The sequence below is a fragment of the Biomphalaria glabrata genome, chromosome 9 (assembly GCF_947242115.1).
Source record: "Biomphalaria glabrata chromosome 9, xgBioGlab47.1, whole genome shotgun sequence".
NCBI classification, from domain to species: Eukaryota; Metazoa; Mollusca; class Gastropoda; family Planorbidae; genus Biomphalaria; species Biomphalaria glabrata.
In genome coordinates this window covers 10729275-10748467 of record NC_074719.1, presented here as the reverse complement: position 1 = coordinate 10748467, position 19193 = coordinate 10729275, and the positions used below count along the sequence as shown (strand labels likewise).

Here is a 19193-nt window from a genome sequence, read left to right as displayed (position 1 = left end):
ATGCAGATAGGCCTGCAAGCTGGCCACACAAATGTCATGGGTAAGTTGGGTCTAATTCAGATAGGCCTGCAAGCAGGCCACACAAATGTCATGGGTAAGTTGGGTCTAATGCAGATAGGCCTGCAAGCTGGCCACACAAATGTCATGGGTAAGTTGGGTCTAATGCAGATAGGCCTAAAAACTGGCCACACAAATGTCATGGGTAAGTTGGGTCTAATGCAGATAGGCCTGCTTCTTCTTTCAGTCTTTTGTTAGCTCTGCATTCTTTCATGCTGTCACATTTGAACAGTATGACATGCATGAGTAGATTAACACAAGGTTATGCATCAGACGCGATTATCTTCTGTTTGAAGGAAAGTCAGAAATTTATAAGAAAGATATATTTTGGTCATTATTTAAACTTCCAGACTTACCCTTTCTGTTCAAGACCATGACGCCCTGCCTGTGGCCTAGACAATGCTCGAACAAGAGCCATCAGAGTCTCCTCTTGAGGACCAGGTGTGGCCACACCTTCTGGATTTTTAGTGGCCCTGACAATAAGGGCTTCAAGTGGGGGCCTGAGTGCGACAACTTTAGCTGCCTGTAGAAACTCCATCTTTAAGTTCAGCCTGTGAAATAGGAACGTTAAGACTGAGAAACTGAAGGACAAAAAAAAATGAGCTGTAAGGAAAGTGAAAATAAAAAAAGGTTATTGTAGGTATCAGTTGACTTGAATGTTGAACTATTGGAGAATCTTTGGAATCAAGTCTGCAACATTATATAAACAAAATCTAAAAAGTAATACTAGACAGCAGTAAACATGTTTTTAAACAATGATTGTTTCATTCTGGAAAGGTGGGGTAAAATTAAATAAAGTATATTTAATGAAATATCCCATTTCTATCAGTCACACATTTCAATAGCTATAACATTTATTTTGTAGGAGTTTTAACAGTTATTTTTTTAAGCATCCCTGAAACATAAAATCAATGCCAGGAAAAAAGAGAAATACCAAAAGCAGCCTTTGGAACTTCTCAATGTCACTTGATCAAATTTGAATGTTTACATTTATCTCATAAACTTATTAACTCTTTGGCTCCGGAATTACTTCAGAATTATTCTCCACTTTTGGACGGAATTAATTTTTCCGCCATTTCAGAGTGCGCTACTTTGCTTCGATATAACTTGTATAACTTTTTTATTTATTATTGGAAAATAATAAATTTGATATAGAATTAAAGAGAAATGGATGCTCTTTCCATTTCTTATGTTTTCTAGTTAGCAAATCATGTTGTTTTTGTAATTTTGGGTTTTGAATATAAAAATGAAAAACTCACCAACTGACATTGAAAATATCCATCCAAGTGCATGTTACAAGAAATTTATTGTTCAAATTGAATTCAAAGAAGTTTTTTTCTCATTTTTATCCATTTGTTTACAGAACACCATAGAAGAAACAGCAATAGATGCAAAAAATAATAAACTGGAACTAATAATCCAATGTCACTACTTTAATGAAAACGCCCATAAAAAAAGCAACACTCTTGGAACAAAAAACTTTTACCCTAAAACTAGTCCAACTGCACAGCTTATATATATTTATAATATTTTCCTCTTAAGTTCTTCATGTACTTAGTATATAAATATTCCTTCTAGTTGCGATATTCATGGAAGCAGTCAATATGAAGTGTGGGTTCGACTCCCATCCAGCGCAAACATAAACCGTTCTCCCTGACCTACAGTGTTTACATACTCTGTCTTTCTTTATAGTTATAGGTCTCCATTCTCTGAAAATGAATCTTATTCTAGCAGGAGTGTTCAATTTAATCCTATGGTCAGCATAGCTATTTATTTTGCTGACAAGACTATCAACAATGTGATTGTCAATGAAAAAAAACAACATTCCAGCTCAATAGATGCAGTGCTGACTAAGTCTAGGTTGACAACCCAATTTCTTGATGGAACAAATCTGAAATTGATCTGTTTCAGTGCCTAGATGATAGATCTAGAGATCTACATCTATCTGATTAGATTTAGATCTAGATGATGTAGAGACAGCTAAACTAGTTCTAGATCTACATTGAACATTAGCTGGGGATGGAGCTGCTTCATCAGCTGATAAACTTCATCATTACTAGACCTAGCCCTAGATCTATAAATTAATTTACTAGATCTAGACTATATAATTAGATTTATCAATATCACCATCAGATGAAACAAAATCACTGTCATCTGAATTATTATACTTCTTTATCAAAGAAATATTTAAAACTACAAAGTTTATATGGCCTTGGTTGAAGCTCCATGTTAAAGGGAAACTCCGATAGTTTTTCAAATTTTAGTTATTGACATATTTAAATTCTGCGTAAAAAGTTGTAATAGTAAACATTATATCATTTTTTATTTAAATGCTCGGAAAATTTTATATTTAATAAATTAGACAGAAAATTCTCCACGCCCCCCAAAAAACGGGGTTCTGCAAGATGTTTTTAGTTTTTAAAAACGTGACGTCACAAGGATGCTGGCTAAATTTAGATCTAGACCTATATAACCGATAAACTCTCTAGTCTAGATCTAGACCTATCGGATCGCATTTATTGTTACGCTTCACAGCTAGATCTAGTCTCCACGTTGATTTATAATTGGTCATTGTTTATAAATAATATTCTAGATCTAAACCTCTATTTCTACTTGAAGAAAATGAAATACTGTTTTTCAGCTTGTTGCAGTAGTTCCAATCACAAAGATACAATCAGCAAGTATGCTGATACAGAAATTAGTGTCTCTTTTCATGTGTTTCCAAGAGATGAACTTGAATGAAGTTTTAAAGGGAAAATGGGAAAAATTTATTCGCCTGAAGAGCAAATATTTTACAAAGGCATTAGCTAATTCCTGTTTATGCTCAGACCATTTTGAGATTAGCTGTTTCAGCAACTTCATTTTCATTGCTGTGGAAATGGGATTTGAAAAAAAAAAATGAAGTTAATACCAGGTGCAGTACCAACAATACATTGGATTTCCAGGCCAAAGAATTCAATTAATGATACTACTGAGACATTTAAAAAAAACTGAAGTTCATAAATATAAATGAATCAGATTTGTGAGCTAGAAATTTACTACGAATACTAGATCTACTATTAAATTTCTTATTTAATAAGTAGATCTATCGTCTACGAAACTCAATTCCAACTTTTTAACTTTTGACCTTGGGGGTGTGTCTCGCCGGCTGAGCCAGCGTCAAGCTCTCATCACTTTTTCCATGTCAACCAATGTTAGGTCAAAACGGCACAAAAAAATCATAACTTTCTTACTGTCAAACATACAGTCATAATTTATACACCATTAGAAATTTCTTTTAAAGTATTTTAATGATGTACTAACGAAAATTTTTTTTATCAAAGATAATTTTTTTTCCTCGTCCTCGTATAACTTGGCGCCTCCCTATCTATAGGATTTGAGTGCACACTCGTGATGTCACACAGAAATTCAGTGAAAATCTGACTGTTTTGGATGCGCAGAAAATTTATGTCACAAAAACATCAATTACTAAGTTATTCTTGCAAATAAAAAAAAAAGAATAATATATTCATTATCTATAAATCAAAACACATATTATATCAAAAATTGTCAAAACCATCGGAGTTTCCATTTAAAAAAACACGCACACAGAAAAAATAAATGTCATCTCTTAACAAACTTCGTACAAAATAAAAACACGTTAAATGAAGGAAATTCCGGATGTTTAGCAAAGGGAAACTATTCTAGATAAAAAATTAAGCAATAAAAAACAAGAATTGAAGAAATAGAAACGAAAAAATAAATTTTAAATAGCCAATGCCCCCAGCGTTGGTCCGACTTTTTTCCCCTTTTTTAAAATCAACGTCCTGTGCGTTGTTGCAGAGCCAAAGAGTTAATTGAGCAATGGGGTGAAAAAAGGATTCATTTGCTGATAATGTTGTGCTTATATAAATTGAAAACATATTATTTATTCTAATTCACACATAGTGTAACTATGAAAATTATGAACAACTATTGCAGATTTTATTTTTGAAGCAATAAGCCAGGAAAGTATAATTAACTAGAACAACATTATCTCAAACTTAGTGGAAACAAATGAAAACTTCAAGATCAAAGGTCTTCATCAAAACACTGTATATCTCTCCCCAAATAATGTATTTTTAAATATTCACTAGACTTTACTATTGGAACAAGCTTTTTACCAGCCATCCATAATGACCTCCTCTCCTTGCCGACACACAGACCTAGGACCAAACAGCAGCAGCTGGACAGGTGAGATGTTTGTCATCTGTTTGCAGGATACTGCCCGTGTACGTATCTGAAACATGCAGAAATGACAAGTTCCTAGTATGTGTATGTAGGTTGAGTTCAGCTGATGCATCTAATGATAAAAGTATCAATGTATTATGTTGATAATTATGGTATAGGATAGGATATTTTTTTTCAATGTCATGTCCTGAAAATTAAAATAACATAGTACCAGTACTGATGACAATAAAATGTTGATAGTTGTTGCAGTATTAGCAAGAAATCAGTGGAATTTATAAATTATTTGACAGGACTATTCCTGCTCAATATTTGTGTAAATTATTTTACTTTTCAAGCCATGGTTTCATAAATGTGTCTGATAAAGCAAAATATAGCAAATTAACGTCTCAGTCTTTAATAAGAAATGTCTTTTGATCCTAGAATTTTTAAAATTCCAACTAATAATATTAATTTTCTGTTGCTTTTTTCTATTTAATTGATTTAAAATCATCTGTTTGGCTGTGAAATCTGTAAAGAAATTGGTAAGATTAAAAATAATTTGTTTCTTTCACATTAGTTTTGTTATCAATCATAAATGTAATTTGCTTGTACCTATTTTTGAAGTTCTATTGGCATAGATTTTATTTGTACAATGTGTTTACATACAGTTGAATGGCAAAAAAGTACATGGCTATCTATCAAGAGAGTTCAAGTTTGAATTCAGACTCAAGCTGAGTGGCCAAAGGCAGCACAGAAATCTTGTTTCCCCACCCAAAAATAAGCAATTCAAAAAACAAAATCAATATTTTGAAATATGATGAGTTGGTGGTAGTGATAGTAAATGTTGTTTTGTCTAATATTATTGTATCCCCGTGACCTACATGGCCTACTATTATATATATATATATATATATATATATATATATGGACAATGTAGAAGAATAAAGTTAGCATTGATACAGACAAGAAAGTATTTGTTAGTGTCTGTTAGCCTACTATTACACTGGTCTCTAAAGAGTTAATAGTATAAAGGCTTAAAGAAAGATTCAAAGTGGTCTGACAAGTTTTGAATACAAAAACCTTACAAGTAAAATAAATACATAAAAATGTAAAACAAAAAAACAATTCCTTTTTATAGCAATAAAATCACTGAAGACTAACAGAAGGCTAAGTGAAGACTAACTGAAGGCTAACTGAAGACTAACTGAAGACTAACTGAAGGCTAAGTGAAGACTAACTGAAGGCTAACTGAAGGCTAACTGAAGGCTAAGTGAATACTAACTGAAGGCTAAGTGAAGACTAACTGAAGGCTAACTGAAGGCTAAGTGAAGACTAACTGAAGGCTAAGTGAAGACTAACAGAAGGCTAACTGAAGGCTAAGTGAAGACTAACTGAAGGCTAAGTGAAGACTAACTGAAGGCTAACTGAAGGCTAAGTGAAGACTAACTGAAGGCTAAGTGAAGACTAACAGAAGGCTAAGTGAAGACTAACAGAAGGTTAACTGAAGACTAACTCACCTTTTCACCAAATATAAAGAATGGAGATGGGAACTCAATGGTAAAATTACTGCAGTTAACAGATGACTTGTGAACTAGAGCAGGTTTGAACTCTTGGGTCAAGACTTTACGTTTCTCTTTGTGGTAGCAAACATTAGGATACAGTCCCAGACAAAGAAGAGTGATGGCCTGTGGAAATGTACAAATACACACAGATAGTACAACCCAAATATTCCTTAAACTATCAGCTTTCAGTGAAGAGGCAATTCATTTCTTGGATTTTTCACATTGTAAAGATACTGAAAATATTCTTGAACTTATTTTTAGTTGAATAATTATCAGAAAGTATTAAATTTGCTTATACAGGGTTAGTAGCACTTTTCCATGACAAAATTTTAGGAGATTTTAGGAGGTTTTTTTAAAGTATGAAATGTATGATATGTGTGAGTGTTTTCTATCCGTTTGTGTGATACATAGTAAAACATACACAAAACTAAGCATTTATCAAATCAATTATTGTTATTTGATTTTAAAAATAATAAATATCTTGCCAATATGCCACAGAAACAATGTTATCAACTGTGGTATGTCCACAGAAAATGTAATGAAAGTTATCTTTTAATCAAGTAACAACTTGACTGTCATCCAAAACCTCAAACAACCATTTTTTTTTTTCAAAGATTTATTTAAAAACATTACAAATGGTTGCTTTTCCATTCTTAGAGATGCCTTCATAATGTGTATTCTCTGTGATGGAAATGTACATTATTAGTTCCTATATGTATCTTATAGATACTAGAGTCATGGTGTGCATTTGAGGTAATGTTTTATTCTTTTATTAGCTAACTTAAATCCTTCTCATAAACAGAGCCTGTAAAAAGTGTAATATAAAGGGCAATATAGGCCTATTTGAATGTTTAGTTGACAATTGCTTACTAAAAATGGCTTTTGGATTTGGGGGTGGGGGGGGGGGGGATTAGACCTATTCATGTTTTTTTTTTCCTAGCAGAATCTTTTTCAACCATAGGCCTATAGTTTCCCTGGCTTTTACGAGTGAAATAATTTTTGCGGACTTTTCACAGCTGTATGCGAAATATTTTCGTTAAATCCACAGTAGATCTAGACTCTTGATCTAAGTCACTAAAATGCGCGGACTTTTCACGGCTGTGAGAGAATTATCTTCACTGAATTTACAGTAGATCTAGAGCCTAGATCAAAGTCACAAAAATTCGCGGACTTTTCACTGCTGTGTGAATATTATCTTCACTAAATTTACAGAAGATCTAGACTAATTCGCTAAAATTCGCGGACTTTAACTCTAAGTCACTAAATTTTGCGGACTTTTCACGGCTGTGTGAGAATTATCTTCACTAGATTCTAGTGATTTCGAGTAAATCTAGAGTCTAGATATAAGTCACTAAAATTCGCGGACTTTTCGCGGCTGCGTGTGAATTATATTCACTGAATATACCGTAGATCTAGAGTCTAGATCTAAGTCACTAAAATTTGCGGACTTTTCGCGGCAGTGTGCGAATTATCTTCACTGAATATACCGTAGATCTAGTCTAGATCTAAGTCACTAAATTTGCCGGCTTTTCTCTTCTTTGTGCTAATTATCTTCACTAGACTCTAATTGATTTAGCGTAAATCTAGAATCTAGCGTATTTCTAGAGTAATCTAGACATTAGATGTATCGAGATCATTAAATTGACTAAAATTCACTGAGTTTTCAGGTTAGGTGCGAATTATCTTCACTAGATCTAACTTAGATCTAAATTAGATCTAGATACTATTACTAGATACTAGCTAGATCTAGAAGATTTACGGACTTTCCACGCGAAGTCACTCTTACACTCACAACAAGAAGATTTTAGGTGAGGGAGGGCCCGGAGGGGTGTAGCCTACAAATTTGTCTGGTAATTGCACTAATTATAGACAATAGTCACTACAGACTAGATCTAGCGCGTCTTTAGTGGTAACAATAAATGGAAACAAACATTTCTACGCTGACTTCAGAAAAATACTGCCAGGTGAAATGCTTGCTTGAGCCAAGGCCATCCTCAATCACGAGGTCGCGCTTCCCAAGTGGGTGAAAGGCGGTGTAGAAGCGTCACTGGTCAGCTCATTAACACAGCCAGCCCGTAAGGTTATGCGATCAGAATGCCTGGTTAGGCTGCTTTTTTTCCCCCGCATTTTTAGCAAGAAATAAGCAAAATTAAAAATTTTAGGAGAGTGGACAAAATTTTAGGAGATTTTCGGCAATTTTTAGGAGAATTTTAGGATTTTAGGAGACTTTTCATTTTTTAGGAGATTTTAGGAGTTTTTAGGAGCGCTACGAACCCTGCTTATATGTGGAACTCATTTATATAAAATAAGTCAGCTAAGTCATAGGCAGAGAGGTTCTGAAATGTTACAGTAGTACTTCAAAAAATTAAATTTTTTGTTTGTTTTCATGTTAATGTCTTTTCTTGATGTCTTTTTTTGATGTTAATGATGTCATGATTATTAACTTTTTTCATTATTTGTTTTCTAGAGAATTATTTTGTTTTTAAAATAAATGACTCAAGGTAAAATTGTAATAACTGTTATTTAAATCATACAATGAAGGCAAATTCGTCAAATGTAACTTGAAGTACCAAATAAAAAGTTGAAACTAAAAGAAATGAAACTAGTCTCCTTTATTAATTCAAAATGTTAATATAAATAGATGACTAAAGCTGGCTACTTACAATGTCCAGTTTATTGTCCGGGCCAGTGAAGTTAAAGCTTTGAGGCAGTAAACACTCTTCAGGAAAGCCACCATTGATCAAAATATCTCGCAGCTGGTTCTAAAAAATCCAGACACATATTTTGATTTATTTTTTTTTTTATTTTTTTCTAAGTCATAAAAAAGTTTCTACCACTAGTTCACTAAAATGATAAATTATGACTGAAAGATAAAAAATGTATAAGATATAATCCTTAACACTCACTTTAGCCTCCCAGGTCATGCGCAGCGTCTGCATGTTCAACAATTTATTCTCACAGAAACTGATTTCATCCCGCTCTCCACCTGACCTGCGTACAATAAAAACAAAACAGTTGCCTACTTATGAATCACATATACTAGGTCTCATTGTCCATTCCTTTTTGAAATACTTGTGTGCGTGTGTGTGAATGTCTACTTCATGTGTGAAAACAAAGACAATGTTTTGTATCATCAAGGTTGGATCTATTTCTGGGCCTAAGACTGATGACCCAAAGAATCACCTGAGTGTGTATGTGAGTACATGGGTGGAGGGGGGAAGAGATTTACATAGATTTTGTGTCTTGAACTGAATACTAGAAGAAGAAGAGCCAATAGATTTCATCATCCCTGGATAGAAATAAAAGCCAAAAGAGATTAGTGTGTATAAAAGACCAAGGGCTATAAAAGCAGCCTAATGTAGTTTATCCTTCAAAGCTATAACTGATAGGCTCATTAGTGTAACAGGTGACCTTTACATCATCTGCCCTATAGACCACAAGGTCTGAAAGGGGGACTTTACTGTTATTCTTAGGACTAAGAACTTCAGAGACAAAAGTTGATGTGTGATGAGAGACATTCTAAATGCAAAGAAGAAAAGTTAAAACCCATTGTAAACTAAGATGATCAGCCTGTCTAATTTGTACATCCCATCTTAAACATTCATAAAGAACATCTTTCCTACCTAGCATCTTCCCACATCTGGAAGGCGTTCAACAATGCCACATGATCACTGGCCCTGTTCCCTGCCAAATTTTTGTGCATCCAGCCCAGTCTTCGACGGTCAGTTGGGACGATGAAAGGCTCAGGGAATGTGGTACTTGCTGCAATGACACACATGGCATCCCCAACACTGTAATGACAAAAGAAATCATTTTCATTATCTCATCAAGACAAAGAACATAATTAATAGAGATTTGAAATAAAGTTTTAATTACAATAATAGTCATTCTTACTAAAAAATGCATCCATAGATAATCATTTTCCCAAGTCTTGGCTCTATGGGCATTTTGGCCAACAGTCTTCCCAAAGGTGTAAGCTCATCATTAGCATCTAGAGCTCTCATAGCTGTGAACAAATAGGGTCTTGATATAGTGTTTCATACAATTTGAAAACAATAAGGTTAAGAGAAAATGTAGACAATACATCCTACTACTAGAGCTAGACAAGGTTACAGAGAGACATAAATTCAATGCTTCTAATACAGGTACCCTAGATTGAGGAGTGTTAGTGAAACAAAATGACATCATTTACTACCATACCTCCAAAATAATAAATCTCACATTCAATTATATTATACACTTCTATTCTTCCATTTCTGTGTTAAATATTAATACAAGAAAGTGCTAATTTCTAAAAAGATTCTTTTAAAAACTTTTCTTAATATTTGGGACAACAATTTCATAAAACAAAAACTAACACACTAAAACTAATGTTAGAAAACTATAATGTTTTAGACAATATGTATTTTCATATTATTAAATTTAAATTTGAGAGAAAATAAGGGCAAAAAAAAAATCAAGAGAAAAACCCATGAACTTGAAACCTGGCAGCAGTGGAGAAGGATGACTACTCTGGATGACTACTCAAGGTATCCTCAATGTAGGAGGAGGGGTTCACAATTGATAGGAAAATGGTTGCACTTAAGAGTATATTTGGATACATATCCATGACTAACACAAAGGAAAGGTAAAAAATGATAACATATTGCCCATTGAAGGAAACAGTGGTAATTTTATGAATAAATGAATGCAAATTCAAAACTGGCTAATTTAGTCATTTCCCAGGAAGCACTTATAAGTATATCAATCACGCATAAACTGATCTTATATAAAACTGATATCTGCCCACACACTGACCTCTTAGCATGACCTCAGCCTCGATGACTGCATCAATGGGAGGGGGTTCAACAGCTTTAGCCAAGAACATACCAATGGGTCCAAGCCTGAGAAGTTTTATAGACAGAGCCAATTCATGTAGTGGGGTGCGGAAGATTTCTGGAGTAGCATGCTGCTCTAGCCTGGCATAGGAAAGGAAATTAAAAAATGTCCATAAAATTCTTTTTATATCGTTTTCTCAACTACAGCCATTGCTTTTGTACAGTTTTTGTAAACATTTGAAACACTAAAAAAATGTTATCAATCAAAATTGAACTTGAAATGTAGCAATCAGAAACACTTTCTCTGCTATCCAATGAAGTTTGGGATACTGAATTTAGGAAACTTTAGGACATCACTGAGTCTTCCCAGCTCACATGGGTATTTGACATTAAGGAATTGTGATTGATCATTGTGCTGTTTATATCATCATCATCATCAACATCAAACTCCATTGGAGTGAGAGCTTGAGAGGCTTAAACCCTTTCTTGCAAAAGCCCTGGACAGAAACCCTGCTGTCTTGCGTAGTGTGTAAATGTCACCATACAGGTCGAGAATTTTTGGTTTCCCAGACCTGTCAAGACGGAGATCAGCAGGTCTGGGGCAGTCAAACAGAATATAGGGCACGGTTTCCTCTTCTTCTACCATATAGCATTATATTATACACATAAGGGTTTGTTTTTTTATTTTATACATTTTAAGATAAGCTATTCTAATATATTAAAAGCATTAAAGCCTTTGGGAACCCCCAAAGCTTGGAATGAAACAGTTTTATTACTGTCACAAACACATGAAGTTGGGTAAGAACAACATTTTATTTTACATTCTTTGGAAATCTTACTCCATAATTGAGGATATTACTGTGTCTATCAATTACTGTGTCTATCAATTACTGTGTCTATCAAACTAAGATTTAACACAACAATGAAAGAAAAAATAGTTACTTTTCAAATCTAGCCTTGCTACATAAATGGAAAGCAAAACCAGCTCTGACACGGCCTGCACGACCTCGTCTCTGCTCTAAGTTGGTTTTGCTGGCCCACACAGTGGCGTAATTGGTCATGTTGTTATGGGATGTAAACAGCTTCATCTTAACTCTGGAATAACACAGAAATTGTTAGCAAAATCAATCAACAGTTTGAAAAGCAGTGAGGTTTAAGTCTTTTTTTATAAATTTTCATTGCATCAGCAACCAATAACAATAACTTCATTGCATTAACAAACAATCTTGGTATAATAAAATTTCATTATAATAATTATATTTACGATAATAGTCTGTATTTTTTTAGTTTTATGCAAGTCAATCTAAAACTAATATAGCTATAATACAGCTATAAAAAAATAAATACAATTTAACACAAAATAATTCTAAATGAGATTCGATAAACATTTGTTTGCAAGCACAGTGGCTGATTGGTAGAGCGCTTAAATTAAAATTAAAGTAAAAGGATGGTCATTGTGATGGCCACATAACACCCTCATTAACTGTAGGCTACAGAAACAGATGACCTTTACATCATCTGCCCAATAGACCGCAAGGTCTGAAAGATGAACTTTAATTTAGTTAAATATTTGTATGTCTATATTAATAAACTCAAATATGAAAAGAAACAGTGAGCCTAACAGTGATATAGAAATGCTTGAACAACTATTACTAAGAAAGAGAAAACTTACTTGCAAGAGTCTATTACGTATACAACATCATCAATGGTAACACTAGTTTCTGATATGTTGGTTGACAAAATGATCTGGTAATTAGAAAGAGATTTATAATAATAATAATAATAATAATCTTTATTATCCGTAAGGAAATTTGTCTTACAATTTGTGCATTACACCAAACAAAAAACATTATAACTATAAGAAACCAAAGTGTAAATTCACACCAGACTCACTCATAATTTACATGTGACAAAGTTTATACCAGATTGTTCTTATTTAATGATTTGATTGCCAGGGGAACAAAAGAGTGTTTGTGTCTGTTTGTCTTTGCTATCGGTGTATTTAAACATAATATCCTTTAATATTCTATTTGGTGTAAAATATAGGGCTGCTAGGGTCCAGATAAACATTCCCTGTTTCTAATAAATCAAACGCAAAATAAACAAAATTTTAAAAAAAGTTTGTGTAAAACACAAACTTAGCTGCTACCCCCACGAGGTCTGCCCATGGTTTGTTTGATTGGAAAGGATTGAAGATAAAATACATTCAGCTTGAATATCAGAATCTATTAAGTACAATCATCTGTCACAATCCTTCCTAGCTACATACTAAATAATTGTGAGCAAGGCATAATTGTTTCTTATGTGGTTGCATTATTTAGCTGACTGACTTTGTTATTATTAGTATTTCATTGTTAATATTGATAAGCATTTAATGAACTGATTGTTTTAAAGATATGATTCAGTGTGATACTGGCCTAATGGATGTGATTGAATGATTATCTAATTCCTAGTGGGTTGGTGAATGGCCTATTTATTCTTCATGGCTTTGCAAGAAGTCTTTCCCTTTGGTGAAGTGTTGAATGGATGCTCTGCACTATATGTAAATAACATGTGAGGCTACATACTGTTTATTAAGTTGTGTTTTTTAAAATGTGTATAATTATGTGAATACAAAATGTATTTATTTGTAGCTCCTACAACAAAGAACACAAATTACAAATATATTTTTTTTAATTTGGCAAATGATAAAACTATAATAATAATAAATAATCACCTGCCTTCCTTAATATAGTCTCCCCTAATTTCCACAACTAATAGTAAATAGTTTTAACTCTTTCTCTCCATAATTATTTTTCCATGATCCGACGGAATTATTCATTTTGTTCATTTGTAGTTCACTTCCTTGTTATGATTAAACTTCTAGAACTTTGTTAGCAGGAAATAGTTTATTTGGTATAGAACTGAATGGGAATGCGTGCTCTTTTTATAAAATAAAAATTAATGTTGATTAAAAAAAAAATTTCATTTGAAGAGGTCAAATCAACAATGGTATCGTCAAATAGGAGAGAAAGAGTTAAAAAATGGTGTCTTTTTAAGAAAAACAACTTATTTAGTTTAAAAAACACAACTGTTTTCAATAGTTGTTACACCAGATAGGAGTCCAGAATATTATGAAATTGGATTTTTAATATCTTTTCTAGTTTCTGAGTTTAAATGTGACTTAACAAACATACAGGACCACACAAAAGTACTAGCAGCTTTCCCTTTTGTGGACCATTAAAAAAAGGTAAATGTTACTCTCTCCAGATATTGGCCAGGGTGAACAGCAACATTTTAGGGAAAGTGACAGAAATGTATAGAAGTTCCTCAACAAAAGCACTTTTTGTTTTGCTAAGTGACAACTGCACAAAGAGTTATCTAACTTAGTGAACTCAATAGTGTTGGTTGCATATGTTGTGTGGGGTTGTCTCCACTTTTTGGCCATTTGAATGCAAAAAGTGCAAAACCACATTCATCAGGAATCAACATGCTTAACAGACTTGTGAGTACAATGAGATGTAATTCAATGTGAAGAATTGTGGGATGTTATCTACAAATAACTTTTAAAAATTAACCTTTACATAAGAATTAGATCAGAGTAATACAATGGACTAAACTATAAATGATACATGCAGAAAGCTTTCACTGTGAGAATAGTCCCCATTAACTAATATGAAACTTGGTTTCTAAACATTTCAAAATTTTAAAAAATTTATCGAGACTGCTCAAACACTGGACTAACATGCTATACCTTAGTGACACCAGGAGGAACAGGCTCAAAGACACGTCTCTGATCTTCACGTGGAATGGAAGAGTGCAAAGGTAAAATCCTATACCTTGAACTCCCTAGCAATGAGAATTGAAATAACAAGAACATTTGTTTCATTGCGTGTGTGTGTGCAAATAAGTAACTTTTCCAAACTTTAAAATTTATAAAACTAATGTTTACCAGCATATGAAAATCATCAAATGTTAAAACATAATTTTACTAAGTGCTAGTTTAAAATTCTTGTTTTTTTAAGCTGTCTGAATAATATTGTAAGACTTAGTCTAATAAGCTCATTAACGTAAGGATGAAGTCAAATTTCAGAATGTCAAAAATCAGCTTAATTAAGAACATTTTAGCCAGTTCAGAATATCCAAACACTTACCAAACTCTGGGCTTTGTTCCAGATGTTTATGAAGCATGAAAATGAGATTCCATCCTGGCAAGAAAAATAAAACTGCTCCTGGAACTCCCAGTCCTTTTATATATCTCAACAGAGTCTGTAAAATAAATACACAAAGAGATAGCATTGACAGACCATGGAAAAGTGTTTCTCTTATTAATAATGATACAATGGTATAAAGTGTCACATTTAAACAAATCATTTTGCAAGTCAAATTTTATCTAGTAATCTAAAGTGTTCAACATTTAAACTATAAGACTTCTACTTCAAAAAAAAAAAAAAGATTACAAGTTACAATACTAAATGCTTAGCAGTTTACCTCAACAAGTTCAAATGGAATTTCTTTTTCTGACAACTGAGACATGGCTATCTTTGTAGATTCAGCATAGCCAGGTGCTATAATTTTATTGCAATTTTCCTGTTGAATTGAAATTATACTTATGATAATACTAAAATTAGTAAGAGAAAACAACAAACCAATAATTGGTTCAACTGTAAATAGCCAGACATATTAGAGATTTTTTTAAAAACCTTAACTGTGGATATGCACGTCAGTCTTTAATCACAATGGTATGTTCTAAACCTGTCATACCTGCATTTGTAAATGAATGTCTTAAACAAAAAAGATGACTGTGCAAATGATTAAAAACCACCAGTAAAAAGATTGCACCAACACCTTTACCAATGAAATAGTAATCTGCAAGTAGGCAGATATGTTTAGTAAATTAAATTCCTGTTCAAAATATAGGTCAAATCTTTTGATGATAAGGTTTTTGATTTGTTATGAAAATGTTTCCGTTGCTCTGAGCTCTTCAATTTGTTAAGAGCTTGTTCAATATTATTGAGCTTAATCATTTGATTTGGAGCAGGGTTAAAATGATAATTACATTAAGAAAAGTCATTTAATTATTTTTATTTTCAAAACAACTGATAAATAAGCACCAAAAAGTGGTAATATTTTTGTGTCAAAACTAGTGGTGGATTATAAGGTTATAAACAATCACTTTAAAGTTGTTTCAATTAGGAAAATCCAATCACTAATAATTACAAATAAATTATTAGACGGTCAATCATCATTTGAAAATAAATATTTATTTTTGTTCAACGCTTCATTTTTTTTCTAGACTGAATTGTAAAAGTTATTTTGAGAGTAGGAAGCAAGAGAATGTTTTAAAATCATGGACAGATAAAAAGTGAAGAATGATATGTATTGAACTACAATGTTTCCAACTGTCCACCTGAGACTTCCTATACCAATGTTAAAGACTCACATCACCTCCCACCTGAGACTTCCTATACCAATGTTAAAGACTCACATCATCTCCTTCTCCTCCATCATCATCATCCTCGTGTTTCTTTCGTTTATCTTCAGGGGGTGGTCTGAAGTTTAACATCTCAATGATGTCTTCCAAATAGTACTCTAGCAAATGAAAACAAAGCATTACAGATTTAAACACATCACTGGGCAAATAACATTACAAGTTAGGCAACAGGCAAGGTCAAAAGTTCAATGACCAATAACAGAAGTACTCTAAAACTAACTTTAACATTTCAACACACAAGTAGTTTTACTTTGAAACTTCAAAATATTAAAATGTGTTCTCAAAGACAAACTGACTTTTCTAAGAGGGCAGCAAATTAAATAAATATTGAAGGTTGAGATTGAGTCCAATATTGTACCAAATGAGCCACACATTTACATTTCAATAATGGAATGGGAAGCGTGGTCAAGAAGTACGCTTGAACTTGCTTGGCTACCTATGAAAGGGCTTGAGGTTCGAGTAGTGTTTACTGAGCGCCTAATGGCAGCACAGAAAACCTTCTCCCAGATATTCCCCCCCTCCCCCCCCCCCCCCCGAAATGTTCCACAAAGCGCTCTGAACATGCTATAAGCATGAAAGTAGCGCTATATAAAGCTATAATTTATTTAACCTCAAATGTGCTACATTATAGAAACATGGCATTAGAAATAATAATTTTATTAAATTTCTGCATAGCTATCACATTCACCTTGTAAATGTAATGTCTAGCCATATTTCTAGATAGCTAACTCATTCACCTTGTAAAGGTAATGTCTAGTCATAATTCTTGAAGGCTACCTCACCACGTAAAGGTAATATCATTGAGATGGTTTATCAGGAAAATCCCCAATTTTATTGCCTCCTATAAAAGTCTGTATGTCTTGTTCCACTTTTTTATGATATGACTGTTCATACACCTTATGCCCCACCTTATTAAGTGTCAGATAAAATTCATTGTAAAAACAAAATGTCCTTCACTACAATTTTATTTTTATGGCCAATTCAGTCAATTCATGTAACTCACCTTGTACAGGGTATGTCCTGCCATATACCTCCACAATGGCCACATCCCCAAAGTAATCAGTGAAGAGAGTTGTGTCAACTGTTGCAGACATCAGAATAATTCTGAGTTCCTTGTACACTCTGACCATATCACGCAGTAACACCAGCAGGAAGTCAGTCTGAAATACCATGAACAGACACATTCATCATTTCGCAAGACCAATAAATATTCAGAAAAAAGAAAAGTTTAAATTCGATATTCAAATTCATAAGGTTACTTTGTCTCATTGGACTATCTAAAAGTTTATAATAAATGAAACTGATAGTCCTTATGCAAGCACCAAAGATGCACTTTAATGGTTATGTTGTTGAAAGCAAGGTGAGTGAAAAATTTAATCTGGAAACAAAGCTAAAACAGGTTTTGAAAGTGTCATCATTAGCATGGTTGTACAGCTTTCCCACCATGGACCACAAATAGCCTTTGCCACTATTTTAATCATCATGGTTCTTTAGATTTCAGCCTATGATAAACTTAAATGCCATATTTATTTGAGTTCTTTTACTAGTTTAGCAATGGTTTATATGCATGTGCATACAATATGCTTACTTAATTTTAAACAAAAATGTTCAATTGAAGACCAAAAGTAGCATTGGAACCACTGGAATCTATGTCTTGCAAAATGCAAGTGATAGTGTGATATGGGAAGTATAATTATGGTTTTCACATATTTTTATCACACATTAAAGCACTATTTTAAACAATTGAAGTTGTATCAATAAATTGGCTGATGAGTGCCATAATAACATAATATAATGCTGGTTCCTTCTGATATGTGGATGAAGACAAGACTTTACAATTCTATTAAAATTTTCCAAAGCAAGGTGAAAAGTAACAATTTAACAATAAATATAATTCTCTTTGAAGATTGATTCCTTTAAGTCAAAATTAACCTTACATTTATGTCCCTTTCATGAATCTCGTCAACTATGACATGTGACACGCCCCTAAGACCTCCTTCTAAGCGTCGTAACAATGTTCCTAAAAAGAAAACAAAAAAAAAATGAAGATATAAAACAGACAAGCTAAAAAATAACAGCACATCAAAAGTGCTTTACATTTTCATGGTATATTTATGTTATTTGCTTTTTCTTCAGTTGTCATGTCTTCATTGTAAGAGATATGGATAGACCTATCCATCAACTTAAAGAATAATTGAAATATACTAAGCAAGGCTTACCAACAGTGCAGTAGAGTATACTGCCATAGGCTCTAGGCATTACAGACTCAAACCTAACACTGTAGCCTACAGAGTTACCAAGGCACTCTGATCTCTCGGCTGCAACACGCTCAGCTATGGATACTGCACTGATACGTCTGGGCTGTAAAAAGAAAAATTGTTTAAATAGCATTTCACTTCTATCAACTTTGAGGCATTGATTTACCATAAGACTTACAAAATAAAGGTTGTCACCCTTTCTAGAACTAACCTGTGTGACAATTATATTGCAATTGGCGCCAAGACCTGCATTGATCATCTGATCCAACAGAAATTGTGGAACCTGGTAAAGAATATATGTGCAATCAGTAAATAATATCAATCAAAGCATTCTAATTAGCAATCAGTGAGTCTGACTGGAACATTTAAGTATTCAAGATAACTACTAACCAAAAAGAAAAAACATCTATAAGCAGCAAATAATACTTCACTTTTGGGATTATAAAACGTATTTATTTTATCACATGATTTTTTCCTTTGAAAAAATGTCATATCAAACTGTTTAATATTTTCAGCAAGTTATTGCTAAACGTAGCTCAACCAATGTTTTGATGTTAAGCTCTGTTTAACAAGTCTGTGTTATTCATCATTTCCATAGAGACCAACCTGTGTTGTTTTACCACATCCAGTTTCTCCACGGATCAATGTGACAGGACTTCTGTTCACCTCAAACAGAATGGTTTCACAAGCTGAATGAACTGGCAATTGGGCCCGACTTTCCAGCATCTGAGCATAAGGACAAAAAAATTTGAACCATTAAAATTTTTACAATTAATCATATAACAATGAATAGAAATAGCGTCGTTAACAAAAAAAATGTTAAGTTATTTTGTTTTTT

At 33.2% G+C, this 19193-nt stretch overlaps 1 protein-coding gene across 2 annotated transcripts in view; it reads right to left on the bottom strand.

Moving 5' to 3' along the window:
• LOC106050680 (ATP-dependent RNA helicase A-like) overlaps window positions 1–19193 on the bottom strand; it is a 32814-nt gene that overhangs the window by 1945 nt on the left and 11676 nt on the right. For both annotated transcript variants that reach the window (XM_013205704.2, XM_013205705.2), the window contains 19 exons: window positions 18962–19081; window positions 18567–18638; window positions 18317–18458; window positions 18035–18117; window positions 17101–17257; window positions 16092–16195; window positions 15095–15193; window positions 14758–14872; window positions 14358–14452; window positions 12297–12370; window positions 11567–11719; window positions 10605–10765; window positions 9702–9813; window positions 9431–9598; window positions 8714–8798; window positions 8471–8569; window positions 5763–5930; window positions 4200–4315; window positions 414–608 (listed from right to left, as the gene is read on the bottom strand). In XM_013205704.2, coding sequence (XP_013061158.2) covers window positions 414–608; window positions 4200–4315; window positions 5763–5930; window positions 8471–8569; window positions 8714–8798; window positions 9431–9598; window positions 9702–9813; window positions 10605–10765; window positions 11567–11719; window positions 12297–12370; window positions 14358–14452; window positions 14758–14872; window positions 15095–15193; window positions 16092–16195; window positions 17101–17257; window positions 18035–18117; window positions 18317–18458; window positions 18567–18638; window positions 18962–19081 — 2318 coding nt within the window. The remainder of the gene's footprint in view (window positions 1–413; window positions 609–4199; window positions 4316–5762; window positions 5931–8470; window positions 8570–8713; window positions 8799–9430; window positions 9599–9701; window positions 9814–10604; window positions 10766–11566; window positions 11720–12296; window positions 12371–14357; window positions 14453–14757; window positions 14873–15094; window positions 15194–16091; window positions 16196–17100; window positions 17258–18034; window positions 18118–18316; window positions 18459–18566; window positions 18639–18961; window positions 19082–19193) is intronic.